At 36.9% G+C, this 18,456-nt stretch overlaps 1 protein-coding gene across 2 annotated transcripts in view; it reads right to left on the bottom strand.

Annotated features, from left to right (window-relative positions):
* Positions 1–2,934: 2,934 nt before the first annotated feature.
* LOC145681961 (uncharacterized) overlaps positions 2,935–18,456 on the bottom strand; it is a 252,925-nt gene continuing 237,403 nt past the window's right edge. For both annotated transcript variants that reach the window (XM_081753563.1, XM_081753564.1), the window contains one exon: positions 2,935–3,499. In XM_081753563.1, the coding sequence (XP_081609689.1) occupies positions 3,255–3,499 (245 nt within the window). In that variant the 3' untranslated portion in view covers positions 2,935–3,254. The remainder of the gene's footprint in view (positions 3,500–18,456) is intronic.

The raw sequence follows: 18,456 nt of genomic DNA, 5'->3' as shown, positions 1-18,456 counted from the left end.
AGAAGCGCATACGTTAAAACAAAGACGATAGGTGGAGCCAGGGGAAGTGCTGCTTGGCGTGGTGCGCGTGCGTTAGTGTGACTCGAGTCGCTGCATCGCGAGGATGGTTCTGTACACCGTACAGGAACGCGTGTTCATTGTTTAAAACTATTGCATATCGGGATCGTATCAGACCGTTCAGCGTGAATTTTGCCGTGAATTTGGATGCCGTAAAGGGCCATCGAAATCATTTGCTGAACAAATTCGAAACAACAGGAACGTTGCTTACGGGACATGGAGGCGCGCGTCCACGGATGTCCGAGGAGACAGTACAGAATGTGCGGCAACGTCTTTTGCAGTCCCCTAAGATGAGCGTGCGTCGATTATCACAAGAGGTAGGGATGTCAAAGTCAACTGTGCAAAGATCATGTGGTTCGGATTCCATGTTAACTAGTAGGTCCACGTCTCATATAGCCTCGCTGCTGAACGGGACGTGTAACTCAAAAATCAATCAATCAATCAATCAACTGTGCAAAGAGCCGCCAAAAGAGCCATGCTGTTTCCATATCGCGTTACAGTCGTCCAGGAGTTGAAGACTACAGATTGGGAAAAACGCGTGATGTATTGTCGTTGGTTGCAAGCTTTGTTGTATGACAATCAAGGAATCCTAGACTATACTTGGTTCACAGATGAAGCTTGGTTCCATCTGTCCGGTTATGTGAACTCGCAGAATACTCGGGTGTGGGCAGCCAAAAATCCGCATGTGAACCATGAGATTCCACTTCATCCCTTGAAGGTGGGAGTTTGGTGTGCAATTTCCCGACAGCGTATCAATGGACCCTTCCTCTTTGAAGATACAGTAAACACACAAGTTTACTTACACATCTTCAGTGAATTTGTGAATCAGCTGGACGATCAAGAACTGCGTCGCGGTTATTTCCAACAAGACGGAGCAACATGTCATACTTTCAACGTGGCCATGGCAGAAATTTAGTCCTTTTTTGGTGACAGGATAATCTCCAAAGGATTGTGGCCGCCAAGATTTCCGGATTTGACACCACCTGATTTCTTCTTATGGGGTTTTCGTAAAGGCTGTATCTACAGAAACAACCCACGATGACTGCAATAGTTGCGAAATAGCATTGAGAATGCGATTCATGAGATCACACCGGAGACTCTACATCGGACTTTTCACAATATGGAACGCCGTGTACAAACATGTCTTGACGTTCAGGGAGGACACTTTCAGCACCTGCTGTGACGGTCATGTATTCAGCATGAAACAAGTGTATTGTGAATTCCATTTTCTTGTGTATATTTGTTCGGAAATTATAACGTTTTTTTCGAGTTCGAAAGCTAGTGGGACGCACTGTAGATTCCAGTTATACTTGTTAAAGAAATTTTCAATTTCGCAGCAACACTAATTCATTTTATAGGATGTATTTACTGCCGAAAGAGATCTCGTTGCTATTCTTGACGGCATTAAACGAAGATAAGAGAAAGAAGACAAGAAGAACAGTTGGAATGATCTCGGAAGACTATATCTTTTTCAATACTTTTTTAATATTCTTTTACTCGATATTGATTTGTCATTAAAATACAAACAAACCAATGTGCTTTATGTTACCAGTAAAATAGACTGATTGAGCCCCTGGTGTGTAACCACAGTATTTTCTCACGGACCCGCCTATTACGAAATCCTGCCTACTTGCCTGTTCATCTGTATATGTTGCTGACGCTATTAGTTGGTAATTTCAACAGTATCGAATACTCCACGAACACTTTATGCAATCATCGATTTGACTACTAAAATTTCGTTTTCCTTATTTAAATATTGAAACTTCTTCGAAGCTTTTTTCTTTTTACTTATTTCACATTATTTACAGGACAATCCTTTGGGATGCGATTTTCTAATAAAGTAGCAATTCCATCATGTCTAATGTTTCTAAATTAATAGTAAACAAAAAATTGAAACATCTTCTAAAGGGTAATTATTTCACTGATCCTGGGTGATTGTCAATGAAACTTAACAAATGTTTATTTCTAAAACGTTTATTTGTGTACTGCGAGACCTTTGAGAAAGTCTGAAACTTTAGAAACATAAGTGTGATGATACCTGTTGAATGAACAAATGTACTCGTAAAGACCTAGCGTGACCAATAGGTTACGTTGAATATAAAAGAAGCAATTAAACAGACAAAACAGAGTTAAAATTTTATGTATTTAGTATAAATATTGACAGGGTAAAATGTTGCTACAAAAGTAGAAAGATTAGAATAGTATGAGTTATATTTTAAGCGCTAACATTTCTAGGGAAGGGAGCATGATGCGAACTTTCAATTGCTGCCACTGGAGGACTCAGACGCTTAGAGCGCGTTACGATGTTAAGGCATATGTCCTTGAGAGCCAGGTACAGGTACAGAATAATGACACTGAAATATTAGAACCTACAGTATAATATGTAGAACGGTAAATTCTATGACCATATGGTTACGCAAGTAGTGCATAACGACTTTATCTCCTTATCTCATCATGCTCTTTCTGATATGCTATGTCTGTAATGGGTTTGTGTCAGATTTACTTGTCAGATTTATTTACTTGTCAGACATATTAAAACATCAATCTCTCATGATGATGCAAAAATAAATTCGTTTACTCGCTTCGTTGGCACACTATCTGTTAAATTAGCTTACTGTATGAAGATCTAGTAAAAAGCTGAAGTAAGTATAAAACTTGTTAATAATAATTCTCAATACATTCCAATGAAATCACGGAGTATTACAAATATTTTACTTAATATGTACAAATATTTGTCATTTAACCTGGTAACATTGAAAGTGATTGCTGCGTCTCAGATTATTAGAAAAAAAAGTTTCCGAAAATATTTTATATAAGTAAATAATGAAAGTATAGAATTTGAGGAAATAATTTATTGCATTATTTATATTACTGCTAACAATTTTTCATAGGTGTTATGGTTCTTAATTTTCATAAAATTCCTATTTCGACGCAAAGTATAATCTAATCCTATTAGGTAAAACATGATTGCATAATAATAAAAGTAAAAAATCGTAAAACTGTTTTACAACAAAATACAACATTTAACATTTAGTCAAATATGTAATAATAAAATTTCCTAACTCATAATTTGGTTTTCTTTCCATTACAGGACTACGCAATTTGACTGATTATTGCAACTACATGAAACTCGAAGATTTATTTCTTATCAATATGTGAGCACATTTTATGTTAAATTCTGATAAAAGCTTCAACATTCATTGGACGTCATCTTGATAGGCTACCGGAGTATTTTCTGTTACCGGTATAAAATATTGTATCTGAAAAGCGTTTTCTTGCGCTGGTGCTTGATAGGCTACCGGAGTATTTTCTGTTACCGGTATAAAATATTGTATCTGAAAAGCGTTTTCTTGCGCTGGTGCTTGAACTTGATTTGATGTGTTCTGTGACTTGAGCTCTTTATAGAAGCTATACACAACTATCAACGTATACCCACAGTAAACTGAAAAATAAATAAATATATATATATATATATAATGAAATGCAATATGATGTAACACAGTTAATTCCGAGCAGTTACTTTCCAAATAAATGAAATCTTTAAGTTTCACGTCCCAAGTTTGTGCCGGTGAGTCTAAAGAATATGGAATGGCGATGATTAGAGATGAATCAAATGGTTGAATAAAGAAAGTGCGAGGAACTGGGAAATCAAGAGAAAACTCACGTACATGGTGTTTCTATACCAGAAAGTTCACTTGCCGCGAGCTGAGATCGAACAAGGGACACCATGCACCGGAAGTGAATGCTCTACCACCGGGCCACCATGACCCCTATACAGAGAGAGCGAGAGCTAATAGAGAAAACGCTATTTTTCGCTTCATATATCGGCAGGAAGACATTTTTTGATATGTTGTGGATACTACTAGGGTAACAATGTTGATAATCCAACATTAAAGTGATTTTTTCAATGACTTTTCAATCAGATTGTAAGATATTACCAACTACATGGGTGAATCCATACGAAGTGTTCCAAAGATGGTGAAAGTGGTTGCTCGACCATCTCCGAAAATTATAAAACTTTGCGTGCGTAAGACCCTTGTGTAGGAGGCAGTGGCGTCTAATATTAGTATTGCAGCATTTCGTAACGACCAATGTGTTTCTAGAAAAAATATTATTAGCAATAGTAAAGAAAAAATACTTTCTAATACCCCCATACATACTTTAAATAACATATTTTTTACTTCTGTAACTGTTCGTTCCGTTAATCTGTTTTAAAAAGCGAAAAATAATCCGTCAGAGTCTCTAATTTATATTGTGTTGCAGCGAGCATACAACGACCAGATTCCTTCAGGGCGTCAATTGGAGCGAATGTTAAATATCCTTTTCTTTATTTCTGAAGTTAAAGGCTCTGGTCGTTGCAGTGCTCCTGCAACACAGCATGGTTTCCAGTGAACCAGAAGGTTTTTCGCGATAAATAAGATTTCTGAATTTTATTTCACTAGCAATTAACAAATGGGATTTGTTTTTATGCATTCATATTTTTAAATCACGAGACTATACTGAAGCAAATCAATATAATGACTACTAAAAAAAGTGATTGAAGAATTACAAAATAAGAAAGAAAATGAAAGTAGCCCCGCATTTACGAATTAATTCTTAGCTTATATAGATAATGAAGACTTCTTCTACAGTAATTTGTCAACCCAATATTAATAATTCAATATGTAGAATCCCCCTCCATCTGTGGATAGTATTTTAGCATATACATATTTCTTTTATAAAATAAGTATATTTTTTACTCTTGATAATTTCCACATGAAACTGTATGATGAGGAACGCCACATTGAATCTGGGACTAGTTGGCAATGGCGTAGCCACGAGGGGAGTCCACCGGGTTCGGATCTTCCAAAAATTTCAAAACTTGACTAACATTTGTAGACTTTCCTAACAAACTATACTTGTTTAACAGAGAAATGATCGATGTTGGCTAAATATTTTATTTTACTCCTTATCATGTACTCTTTCTTTTCTTACAAAAATAATCGTTCTGTCATTTTTTCTAAAAAATATGGGTGGCAATAAACAAGAATTACTTATCATATTTTAAGGTGCAGTATAAGACAGGTTCGATATTGTGTAGAGTATTTTACCTCTCTCAAATACTTTGGACCCTCTCCCAGCTAACATTTCTGGGTGCAGAACTGGGAATGCTTTTTGTTTTGACGTTCTTTGATTTTTGGGTTCTGTTACATACTGATCTTACATTTGGTGGCAAGGGCGCCGATTTCTCTGTAAATTTGGGAGAGGACGTTAAGGTGCAAAAGCTTATGAGGATTTGAAGATAAATTGCACTCAAATTATGCCAAATATTGTATATTCATAAATATTGCTCCCCGGCCCCCCAGGATCGGCTTCCTTGTCTGGTGGGTTCCAAAGTTTGCTTTCCAGAACGTAGACATTGATATGTATTGTTTCACATCACGTGGAAGTATATTGACTTCATCGTGCATTGCGTAATTACCAAGACAGAAATTTGGAATGTAGTTTTTTTTCTTTTACGCACATATGTGTGTTTTGATGTATGAAAATGTGACATTCACAATTCATATATAGACCTAAGTACCTTTTTGTATGAGCTGTTTTGGTTATTAGTTTAAATTTAATTTTATTGTATGTTCTTCAATTCTGTAAATAACCTACAAATTCTGAATGAATTGTATACCATGACTTCTGTAAATAACGTCCAAAAAAATTGGCGAGCTTTCAACTGAGGAAACACTTGCAATTAAGGCTTAGACAAAACAGGCAAAGGGCAATTCAGGAGAATGTTCAAAAAAATCCGGTTTACATTTACAGGACCTCTTATGGCAGTAATGTTGTTTGTACTAGATACATTTCCACAATTTATTTTAAATTTTCCTAAATAAACTGTGAATAAAGTGTGTTCAATTTACATTTTTTATAACACTGATCTCTGATACGAACTCTTTACGCTGAAGAGGAATTCGGATCACTGTCAGGGAATTAGTTTGCTAGAATGAATTGTTCGCAATAATCTCGAAAAAATATTTAGTGAATCTACCAAGCTTCTGAAATTAATATTAATTGTACCTATGGCGTCAGCAGAAGAAAAACGTTTATCTCCACATCAAAAAGAATTGATACTTTCAAGGAATTGAATGTCCCAAGAAAGGTTATCACCATTGGTTAGCCTTTCCATCGAAAAAGACCTGACAATAAGAATATCAGAGTTCAGCCAGCATGTATTAGGGAGATTTGCTCTAATCGAAGAGAGAAGAATGAACTTACTAATTAAATAAAGTGACTAATCGGATAAAATGTTCTGCACTAATTTTCATTTTTTAAATCAGAAATTTATTTAATTTCACATGAGTAGTATTGGTCCCACCCTACCGCACTCTTGATTATCCAATTTGGGGGCCACCATGGACCATAGTGAATGAATGAGGGATGCTTTGGCCCGGGATTACGTCACCTATTGAAATTTTGCTTATGCTTATTCAGAGGCCATGCACACTGGTGCGAATGAGTCAGAGGTACCTTGGCCCGGCCATGACGTCTTTGAATTGGGAATTTTGAATTAGAGGTCATGATGATTCTATAAAATTAATAAAAAATATGGTATTGATGATTGATTACGTTATGAATTAGTACAGGTGTAAGAATGCTTTTTATTTTTCGTTCCCTTTTATGGCATAAAATTTGGAGATTGTTACCCCATGGACTAACACTGGTGTAAATGAAATCTTTAGTTTTACGTCCCACGATTATGTAGGTTAGGCTAAAGGAATGAAAGTATGGGTGAAAATTGGAGTATTTCGAGCATAATGTTGCCCACCACAAAACAATTTGGGACCCCCACATGGACCATAGCATTAATGTGTATGAGTCAGAGGTAGTTTGGCCCGGGATTGCATTACCTATTAAAATTTTTGCTTGTTTACTCAGGGGGCAGGGATCACTCAGGACACATATGATCACCTTGATCCACGTGACGAGAGGGACCTCGTTCCCTTTGATGAGTATAAAAATATTATTTTTTAACTTATTTATTATCTTTCACGGGACATTTTCGTTATATAAAATAGAGTACAATGTTTTATCTTTTAAATTTGGGAGTCATCGTTCCCTTTGATGAGTATTGATTTTGGAGCCTTATTACGTTATATGGAAACGTACGAGGGGGGACCCAAAAAAACGGGAAATTCGTCGTAACTTCTTTATTTCTCAATATCTTTACACCAAATTTTCATCACCTTCAAAGTTTTGTCCATGGACCGCAACGCATTTCTGCAAACGATCCTTCCATTGTTCAAAACAGTTTTGAAAATCACTTATCGGGATCTTCTTTATGACCTCCAGCGATTTTTGTTTTACCTCCTCCACATTAGCAAAACCTCCTCCACTGACTTGATTGCTGCTTTGATTCGGTGTCATAGCCATAGCACCACGATACATCATCAGTAATCACCTTGGCAAAAAATGTCAGGGTCCTCTTTGAGCTGATTTTGCAGTTCAAGACATGCCTCAAGTCGACGCTCCTTTTGCTCGTCTGTGAGAAGGCGAGGGACAAATTTGGCTGCAACCCTCCTCATGTGCAAATCTTCTGATAAAATCCTCTGAATTGAACTCCACGATATTTCAGACATCTCACAGAGTTGATTAATGGTTCGGCGACGGTCTTCACGAACAAGGGCATTGTTTTTTTCGACGTTTTCGTCAGCTCTTGCCGTTCAGGGGCGTTCTTAACCGTGTTGGTCTTCAATTGACAGTTCTCCATTTTTAAAACGTGCAAACCACTCGTATACTCTGGTTTTACTTAGGGCAGCACCCCTTAAGCAGTCTTCAGCATTACAGTAGTTTTCACGGCCGATTTCCTCAACAGGAAACTAAATTTCACAGCCGCCTCGATAATCTGCCATCACGTTTTCGCCGAACTGGAAAAAGTTAGTTTACTAAACAAACTGTCAAGAGCGAACCGATGCACTCACAGCGACACAACTTCGCACACTGACGCAGGTGACGTGATCGTAACGGACAATTGGTACAACAATGGGTTCCCCACTCTACCTCCACCCTGCAGCACAACTCCCCCCTCGTATTTAAAATTATTCCCTTGAATTTGATAAGTACATTGTGATCCATTTATTCCGCTTCAGGGGTGAACATGGATACCTTGGAATCGTTCCGAGTTCGATTTTTGGTGCTAGTTTAGGAAATGTTGAGTTTAACGTCCCCAGCGAAAACAATGGTGATGAGAAATGATAGGACGAAATAGGGAAAAACATGAACTTACTTGCCTGAGGATTGAAGCACGAACCTCACACATTAGAGACAAGCGCTAAGCGACCGTGCCCCATTGAGAAATTTTAGTTTGTTGATTACTATGCAATGGTCCCGAGTTTGATTCTTGGTGTTAGTTTCATTAAATGTTGAGTTTAACGTCCTCTTGAAACGATTATGAGAAATGATAGGACGAAACAGGTGGAAACATGAACTTACCTGCTTGCGGATTGAAGCAGAGACCTCACACATCATAAATAAGCGCTGAGCAACCATGCCACCTTCGGTGCGAGCAATTTCACGTACGAAAAGAACATGGACAGGTTATGTTACATTACATAATTCGGTGTGAGCAGTTTTCACACTAGGTTTACGTTTCATATCGAAAGATAGAAGGTCTGTGTTGTCATCTTTTTTACTTCGTGTACGACTTTGACCCTGAAGGAAACCTTGCTGACTCAGTGCTAAGCATTGGCATTAAAACGTATAAACATAATCTTATTGTTTAGTTGGTTGTATTTAGAGGTGAATCAGACGTTTAGGGTTGTTGGTTCGAATCTAGTTGTGTTCGCTGTAACTCAGTGCCTGAGCGATACTTAGCGAGATTTTCCAGTGTTGCCAACACTATCAGAATGAATCGATTCATTTAGTCGGAGCAGTTTCGTGACGAAAACTGATTTTTGTTTTGTACGCAAAATTTTTTTCTGAAACAGAATTTTGTTTGTAGGCCTACATAAAAAATTTTCGGAAACAGTTTTTGTTTTGTACACAAAAAACTTTCTGAAACCAATTTTGTTTCGTACACAAAAATTTTTCTGAAACAGAATTTTATTTTGTACACAACATTTTTTGTTTCGTAAACGAAAAAAAGTTCTGAAACAAAAATTTAGTTTGATTTTTTCCGTAAAACATTTTTTAAAATTTTATTTTACCGGTAAACTGATTAAGAAAAAAGAAATTGAAATCGCAGTACATGAAAAGAATTTGATTTTAGGATGTGAAATAAAACACAGAATTACTTTTTTTCATATTTCTGTACATTTATTTTTAGCATGTGAAATAGAATACAGAATATCTTTTTCTCCATCTTTGTGTGCATTTATTTTTCTTCAAAGAAAGACGTGTCCGTGATGGGTACAAATTCTGTAAAGAGAAAATAAAACATATGAATATACATGGTAATATTTATTTTGTTTTCTGAGAAAGAAGAAAACAGATTATTAACATCGAACAAGAACATAAACTAACTGATCAAGAGAGAGTGAGGTGAGAAAAAGAAAAGCAAATATGACGTAAATGAATTCTTATTTCTTTTTTCTCCAATGGTTTCTCAAGGTGATGCTATCTGAGTTTGTCTCCGTTCGTGCATCGTTGAAGCATGTCCCGTGTTGCGGTTGATTCTTTGTCCATCTTTGGGAGGTGATGTTGGTGGGATTAGGGAAAAAATAACTGTTATTCTGTTCTGGCTTTTTTATACCCATAGGGCAATGTCTCGTATGTGTCTGGTATTAATCGGCGTTTTTTATAGTTGAAACTGTACTTCTTTTCTTCAGGTTTTGTGACAAGCTGATGATCGTGGGTTCTGTAAATTTTGTATGGCGTGCTAATGGAGATTTTTTTCACTGGATTGATTAACGATCATTTGCTCCAGACTATTGAAATTTAACTTTTGACTTGCTGTATAATTGAGTGTAAATCCACGAATTTTGCATACATAACTGGTTGATTTCGCGTCGGGATTGTAGATTTCTAAAGCGTATTGTTTTGGGCCACCAGACATGACATTTTTAATGTATGCTTTTGGTCCAATTGATTCCAGTGCATTTGACATTGAACCAAGAAATACTTCTGGTTCTATTGTGGGCTCTGATGGTCGCTGCTTGAATATCACGGAATCTGTATCGAAATATAGTACTCTTTCTTGCAGCAATTCTAAATATTTGTAGAGTTCCAGACGAGCTTGACACGTTGTAAATGCTCCAAGGATAACATTAGCATTGTTATTTTGTACTGGAACATCATCTTTATACTGCCAATAAAGGTATAACAACGAATCATTAACAGGTAAAATTTGGTTGACTTCTATGTCTGGAGCAGTTAATTTTTGATAGAGTTCTTTGGGGTCATTAATGATTGTCGTTTGGCTGAAATTATCTCTTACAGCGAGTCATCCCCAGAAAGGCATTCAAACAGAGTTTTGCAAGACTACGACGTGCTGAATTTGTCATTATATTTGCTGCATCTAAAGTTATGCCTTCACGTTGTTGTACCATTTGAATATACTGCTGCTTTTCTGCTTCGGTGACGCAATTGGCAGGCCAACCAGAAGCTTCTATATTAGATTTCAAAAATGTGTTACTGTATTCGCTGAATAATCCGCCAGTCTTGGTTTCAGGATCATATACGGTGATGTCGTAATCCCAAATTTCGTAAATTTCAATGACTTGATACCCAATTTCAATACTTTTTTGAATTTCATAGGACACCCACGTTTCTGTTAGACTTCGTTCACTGTTGGTATGTTTATATTCAGAATCTTGATTTAATGCTGTGGCACAGGCAGCACAAAGTGGAAACAACAACTTCTTATTTGAGCGAAATGGAAGTACTGGATGAAACACATTTCTCCTAGGCAAAATCTTTAACTTGACTAATTCGTTGACATCTTGAATGGCGGGCATTTCTGGATCTCCCTGTAGATATATTCGTGGGTGCCCTATTGGATACCGTCCACATTTATTCGCTTAAGGATACAGGGAAACGATATCCAAAAATTTATTTCTTCGCCTTCATTTTCATTTGCGACGTGATACAATTTAATGGCATTAACACGGCCACCATAGAAGCTGTCTCTTGGTTTTAATGGTGTTTTATTAGTATAAGAATGTGTGCTTAAAGAAGAGGCCAATGCTGGATTGGATTTTAACACATGACGAAATTCACATTCCCACATTTCATGTACTTTATATCCCATGGATCGTAATAATTTCATTTTACGCTGTGTTCTCTCGTAGCGATAGTTCATAGTTTCTTCGGAGTTCTCATAAATGGGCTGATCACGGCCTGTAGGGACGCATAGAGTAGAGGGACGAATTTGATATGTACTTTGTGATCCATTTGTTCCGCTTCAGGGGTGAACATGGATACCTTGGAATCGTCCCGAGTTCGATTCTTGGTGCTAGTTTGGTAAATGTTGAGTTTAACGTCCCCAGCGAAAACGATGGTGATGAGAAATGATAGGACGAAATAGGGAAAAACATGAACTTACTTGCCTGAGGATTGAAGCAGGGACCTCAAACATTAGAGACAAGCGCTAAGCCACCGTGCTCCATTGAGAAATCTTAGTTTGTTGATTACTATGCAATGGTCCCGAGTTTGATTCTTGGTGTTAGTTTCAGGAAATGTTGAGCTTAACATCCCCTTGAAAGAATGGTGATGGGAAATGATAAAATGAGAAAACATTATAAACTTACGTGGCTGAGGATGGAAGCAGAAGCCTGATACATCAGAAATAAGCTCTGAGTCACCATGTCCCATTGAGAAGTTTTTAATTTTCTGTGTGAGCAGTTTGCGTATGAAATGAAGACGAGCAGATTTAAACAGATTATGTTATATTACACATTTCTGCTCGTTGTTACGCATAGAAGTTTGTTATTGTGAAATTGCAGAATCTGCTTATACTATATCAGCATTTTTTCTCAGTTGACGTTCTTTTAAAGATCAACTTTATAATCATGTCAAAGAGAGTTTCGTAACATATGGATGAGTATTACATTTTTCAATCAAGTTTAAGAAAAATGAATCAAATTTTAGATGTGTTAATTTGAATGTCGTAAGAAGCTAACGAGTCAACGGTATGATGTCACAATCAAAATTGCGATACTAGATGTCGTAACGATTTATGTGTAAGGAGAAAAACGTGAATAATGTCACAACCAATCAGATTGTTTTCTTACATCACATTTCGGCTTATGATACATGATGAAAGCTGTGTTTTCATTGGTTCTCCGTGATGCCATTTATTCATTTGCTCGTTTCTGATTGGCTGATAGTGATGTCAATTTATAGTTGAATACGTTTCAGACCTAAATAAAATTCTTAATTTCATTTTTCAAGTCCTACTTCCACGAAGATCGTGAATGAACGAAGGTGTACCTTTTGTGTCAGCGTGACTTTACTCCGTTCCTCGAATTTGAGGTAAGTATCAACCGCGTTACTCTATATGAATGGAGTGCTTTTAAAATGTATTACACATGAGGATAACATTGTTATCACTGTTTTAATTTAGCATGAAATATTTAGCAAATGGAAGAATTAGTGGGAGTACCCTCACTAACTTGACCGGGGATCGAATCAGGAATCCCACACATTAGAAGTAAGCGCGAGAAATTTGTTGAGTTTGGTTTAGCGTCCCTTCAGTAGTGGGGGCTAGGAATACAGCTTAATGTTGAATCTGAGAGCATACTGGGTGTTGAACCCGGGCCAGAGGTGCGTAACGCTAACCACTTATCTCAGTTTCTGAAAGTTACCATTAACGTATACAAAATTTTAGTTTTTCAAAAAACTACGCACGAATTTGTTCCCCGAGAAAAAGTTTAACAGTGAGACGTGGATCTTCAGTTTAAGGTGGGATCTGATCTCTCGCCGAGAATCGAATTCGAGTCTTCCTTATCTTAGCTCGAGAAAAGCAAGCGCATGATATTTTGTTTTAGTTTCATGTTCGTCATACGTTTTAAAGTTCAGTGTCAGGGGGGAAAATGCTTACTACAATGATTCTCTCAGGACAGTTAGAAACAATTTCATTCATTCTTTTTATCACTACAGAAACTTAGGTCACTTACATGTTGATGTTGGTCCCGGGTTTGATTTCCAGTATGACGACAATAAAAAGTTTTAACAGTAGAACTATTTGAGATATGATAATTCTCTTAGGATTGATCGTATAATCATTCTGATACCGTTAAACATGTTAGCGATCTCTGAAATCAATTTTTAATTCGTGCTTTTTTTCTCTCTCTCGTTTAGATATTTGTTTTCTTTTCCACCTTTTTTGTTTTACCTTACCTTTTCTTCCTATTTGAATATGGCTACTTCTGGCTTTACTGTCTTGCGAGAAATCAATAGACATTATCGCCGTTTTAATCTCGAAGGAAGAATGCTGGAAATTCAAATCAATGCTCCGACCAGTGACACCTCTATTGTTGAGTGGATTCAGGCCTCCTTTCAACGGATGTTGGATTATTTATTGGAAAATGTCGACGAATTATCGATGGTTGGATTATCGATTTTATCTTATGATGAGAAGAACAAGCCGTTTTATTTATCTTTTCGTCGTGCAAGTAATCTGACACTGGAAACTTTATGGGCTTCCTTTGATCGCGTCCTTCAAAGTAACGATAGTTTTCTCATGAACGAACCGTTCATTGTACATTTTCATGATGTGGATGTGCCCCGTGATTTTGGAAGAATGCGTGGAGGTCTTTTATCAAACGACGAGTTACTAAAACGCAAGACTGACATTTTACGAGTGAAAAACACCGACAAGAAATGTTTGGCATATGCGATTTTGTTTGCTATTGGCCTAAAAAAATATAAAGATACAAACAAGAAATTGTACAGGCAATATCAGGACCAGAGAAAGTGTGTTGTTCTCCCTAATGTACATGAAATTTTGTCTCGATCCTCAGTGAATTTAGACCATGGGGGATCCGTGGAAGAATTGCGACAATTGCAACGCTACTTGATGGATTATAAACATATCGTATACACCAGCTTTCCCGGAGAGGATATTTTGTATGAAGGGCCGGGTGGCGAAGACAAAACTCCAATCAATTTAATGTGCATCAATTCACATTATGACATCATCACATCATTAACGTCTGTTTTTTATACTAAGTACTATTGTGCTGCATGTCACAAAAAATATGATCATCTTAATAGACACGTCAAGAACTGTTCGGCCATGTGTGAGAAATGCTTGCAGAAACCGCCATGCAGTAAGACCAATACGGAGAAGCAATGTCCAGAATGCAATCGTGAATTTTATGGTGAAACATGCTTTACCAAACATCTGACTGTACCATATCATAAGTGCCAGCCAATATGCAAGATGGTGAAACAGTGTGCCAAATGTCTACGCATTTATTCGTTTGTCCATACAGGGGAGAGAGAACATCATTGTACAGATTATTTTTGTAATATGTGTCGTAAACACGTTATGTCTACCCACCATGAAGCCTGATACGACTCAATTAAAACCTGGAGTTCCATCAGTGTTACATGCCAAGAAGGCTATGATTGTCTTCTATGATATCGAAGCCACACAGGATACTTTCTTTTATGAAGAAACGTTCATCCATAAGCCCAATTTACTGGTGGCCCAACAAGTATATTACAACTGAGTTCAAGATGAAGATATACATCATCCGTGTGAAGTTTGTGGACAGCAGGAACATATTTTTCAAGATGATCCGATCAATGCCTTTCTTGCGTATCTACGTTAAACACGACCCAACATCAAACTTATTGTATCTTTGGCACATAACTCTAAGGGATATCATGGTCATTTTATTCTTAAATCTTTAGTGGAAGAACATGAATTGAAACCTACTTTGATCTTGAACGGAACAAAAATTTTAAGCATAAAAGTGAATCACTTATCGTTTATTGACTCCTTAAATTTCATGCCAATGGCTTTAAGTAAATTATCCAAGGCATTTCATTTACCAGCGACCAAAAAAAATTTTTTCCACACTTTTTTAATACTGCTGCAAATCAAGCGTATGTAGGAAAATTACCAGACATCCATTATTATGGTGCAGATGAAATGAAAGTGGATGAACGAGAGGAATTCATGACATGGTATAACGAACACCAGAACGATACGTTTATTTTCCAAGAAGAATTGGTGAACTATATTGTCCAGGACGTCAACGTACTTCGAATGGCTTGTATATCTTTTATGACCACTTTTGAACAAGAAACCCCCGTCAATCCTTTCCTGGAGGCTATCACTTTGGCGAGTGCGTGCAATCTAGTATTTCGACGAAATTTCTTAAAACCCAATACTATTAGCATTCTTCCTGCACGAGAATACCGTCACAGGAATAATCAGTTACGGATTGCTTTGCTGCGGTTTGCCTACATGGAAGAAAAAGAGGGCCAGCAAATTCTACATGCGGCAAGAGGAAAAGAAGTTTATGTTGCTGGTTTTCATCTGGACGGCTACTACAAAGATCCCGACACTGAAGAGGAACACGTGTATGAGTTTCAAGGCAGCAAAATCCATGCCTGTACTCTATGCGTCCCTACAGGCCGTGATCAGCCCATTTATGAGAACTCCGAAGGAACGATGAACTATCGCTACGAGAGAACACAGCGTAAAATGAAATTATTACAATCCATGGGATATAAAGTACATGAAATGTGGGAATGTGAATTTCGTCATGTGTTAAAATCCAATCCAGCATTGGCCTCTTCTTTAAGCACACATTCTTATACTAATAAAACCCATTAAATCCAAGAGACAGCTTCTATGGTGGTCGTGTTAATGCCATTAAATTGTATCACGTCGCACATGAAAATGAAGGCGAAGAAATAAAATTTTTGGATATCGTTTCCCTGGATCTTTATATGAATAAATGTGAACGGTATCCAATAGGGCACCCACGAATATATCTACAGGGGAATCCAGAAATGCCCGCCATTCAAGATGTCAACGGATTAGTCAAGTTAAAGATTTTGCCTAGCAGAAATGTGTTTCATCCAGTACTTCCATTTCGCTCAAATAAGAAGTTGTTGTTTCCGCTTTGTGCTGCCTGTGCCACAGCATTAAATCAAGATTCTGAATGTACACATACCGACAGTGAACGAAGTCTAAGAGGAACGTGGGTGTTCTATGAAATTTAAAAAGGCATTGAATTTGGGTATCAAGTCATTGAACTTTACGAAATTTGGGATTACATCACCGTATATGATCCTGAAACCAAGACTGGCGGATTATTCAGCGAATACATTAACACATTTTTGAAATCTAAGCTGGAAGCTTCTGGTTGGCTTGCCAATTGCGTCACCGAAGAAGAAAAGCAGCAGTATATTCAAATGGTACAACAACTGAAGGCATAGCTTTGGATGCAGCAAATATAATGACAAATTCAGCACGTCGTAGTCTTGCAAAACTCTGTTTGAATGCCTTCTGGGGACGACTCGCTATAAGAGACAATTTCAGCCAAATGACCATCATTAATGACCCCAAAGAATTGTATCAAAAATTAACTGCTCCAGACATAGAAGTCAACCAAATTTTACCTGTTAATGATTCGTTGTTATACCTTTATTGGCAGTATGGAGATGATGTTCCAGTACAAAATAACAATGCTAATGTTACCCTTGGAGCATTTACAACATGTCAAGCTCGTCTGAAACTCTACAAATATTTAGAATTGCTGCAAGAAAGAGTACTATATTTCGATACAGATTCCGTGATATTCACGCAGCGACTATCAGAGCCCACAATAGAACCAGAAGTATTTCTTGGTTCAATGTCAAATCAACTGGGATCAATTGGACCAAAAGCATACATTAAAAAATTCGTGTCTGGTGGCCCAAAACAATACGCTTTAGAAATCTACAACCCCGACACGAAATCAACCAGTTACGTATGCAAAATTCGTGGATTTACACTCAATTATACAGCAAGTCAAAAGTTAAATTTCAATAGTCTGGAGCAAATGATCGTTAATCAATCCAGTGAAAAAATCTCCATTAGCACGCCACACAAAATTTACAGAACACATGATCATCAGTTTGTCGCAAAACCTGAAGAGAAGAAGTACAGTTTCAACTATAAAAAACGCCGATTAATACCAGACGCATTCGAGACATTGCCCTATGGGTATAAAAAAGCCAGAACAGAATAACAGTTATTTTTCCCTAATCCCATTAACATCACCTCCCAAAGAAGGACAAAGAATCAACCGCAACACGGGACATGCTTCAACGATGCACGAACGGAGACAAACTCAGATGACATCACCTTGCAGAAACCAGTGGAAAAAAAAGAAATAGGAATTCAGGTACGGCACATTGTTTTTTTCTCACCTCACTCTCTCTTGATCAGTTAGTTTATGTTCTTGTTCGATGTTAATAATCTGTTTTCTTCTTTCTCAGAAAACAAAATAAATATTACCATGTATATTCATATGTTTTATTTTCTCTTTACAGAATTTGTACCCATCACGGACACGTCTTTCTTTGAAGAAAAATAAATGCACACAAAGATGGAGAAAAAGATATTCTGTATTCTATTTCACATGCTAAAAATAAATGTACAGAAATATGAAAAAAAGTAATTCTGTGTTTTATTTCACATCCTAAAATCAAATTCTTTTCATGTACTGCGATTTCAATTTCTTTTTTCTGAATCAGTTTACCGGTAAAATAAAATTTCTAAAAATGTTTTACGGAAAAAAAATCAAACTAAATTTTTCTTTCAGAATTTTTTTCGTGTACGAAATAAAAAAAATTGTGTACAAAATAAAATTGTTTCAGAAATTTTTTTGTGTACGAAACAGAAAACTGATTCAGAAAATTTTTTGTGTACAAAATAAAATTCTGTTTCAGAAAATGTTTTTCTGTACGAAACAAAATTGGTTTCAGAAAGTTTTATGTGTACAAAACAAAAACTGTTTCAGAAAAGTTTTTATGTACAAACAAAATTGTTTCAGAAAAAAAATTTGCGTACAAAACAAAAATCGGTTTTCGTTACGAAACTGCTTAGCACTGAGTCAGCAAGGTTTCCTTCAAGATCAAAGTCGTACACAAAGTAAAAAAGATGACAACACAAACCTTCTATCTTTCGATATGAAACGTAAATCTAGTGTGAAAACTGCTCACAACGAATTATGTAATGTAACATAACCCGTCCATGTTCTTTTCATACTTGAAATTGCTACCACCGAAGGCGGCATGGTGGCTCAGCGCTTATTTTTGATGTGTGAGGTCTCTGCTTCAATCCGCAAGCAAGTAAGTTCATGTTTCCACCTGTTTCGTCCTATCATTTCTCATCATCGTTTCAAGGGGACGTTACACTCAACATTTCCTGAAACTAACACCAAGAATCAAACTCGGGACCATTGCATAGTAATCAAAAAACTA

This window comes from Thermobia domestica, chromosome 3 (assembly GCF_964235325.1).
Source record: "Thermobia domestica chromosome 3, izTheDome1.hap1.1, whole genome shotgun sequence".
Lineage (NCBI taxonomy): Eukaryota > Metazoa > Arthropoda > Insecta > Zygentoma > Lepismatidae > Thermobia > Thermobia domestica.
This window is presented reverse-complemented; position numbering and strand designations above follow the sequence as displayed.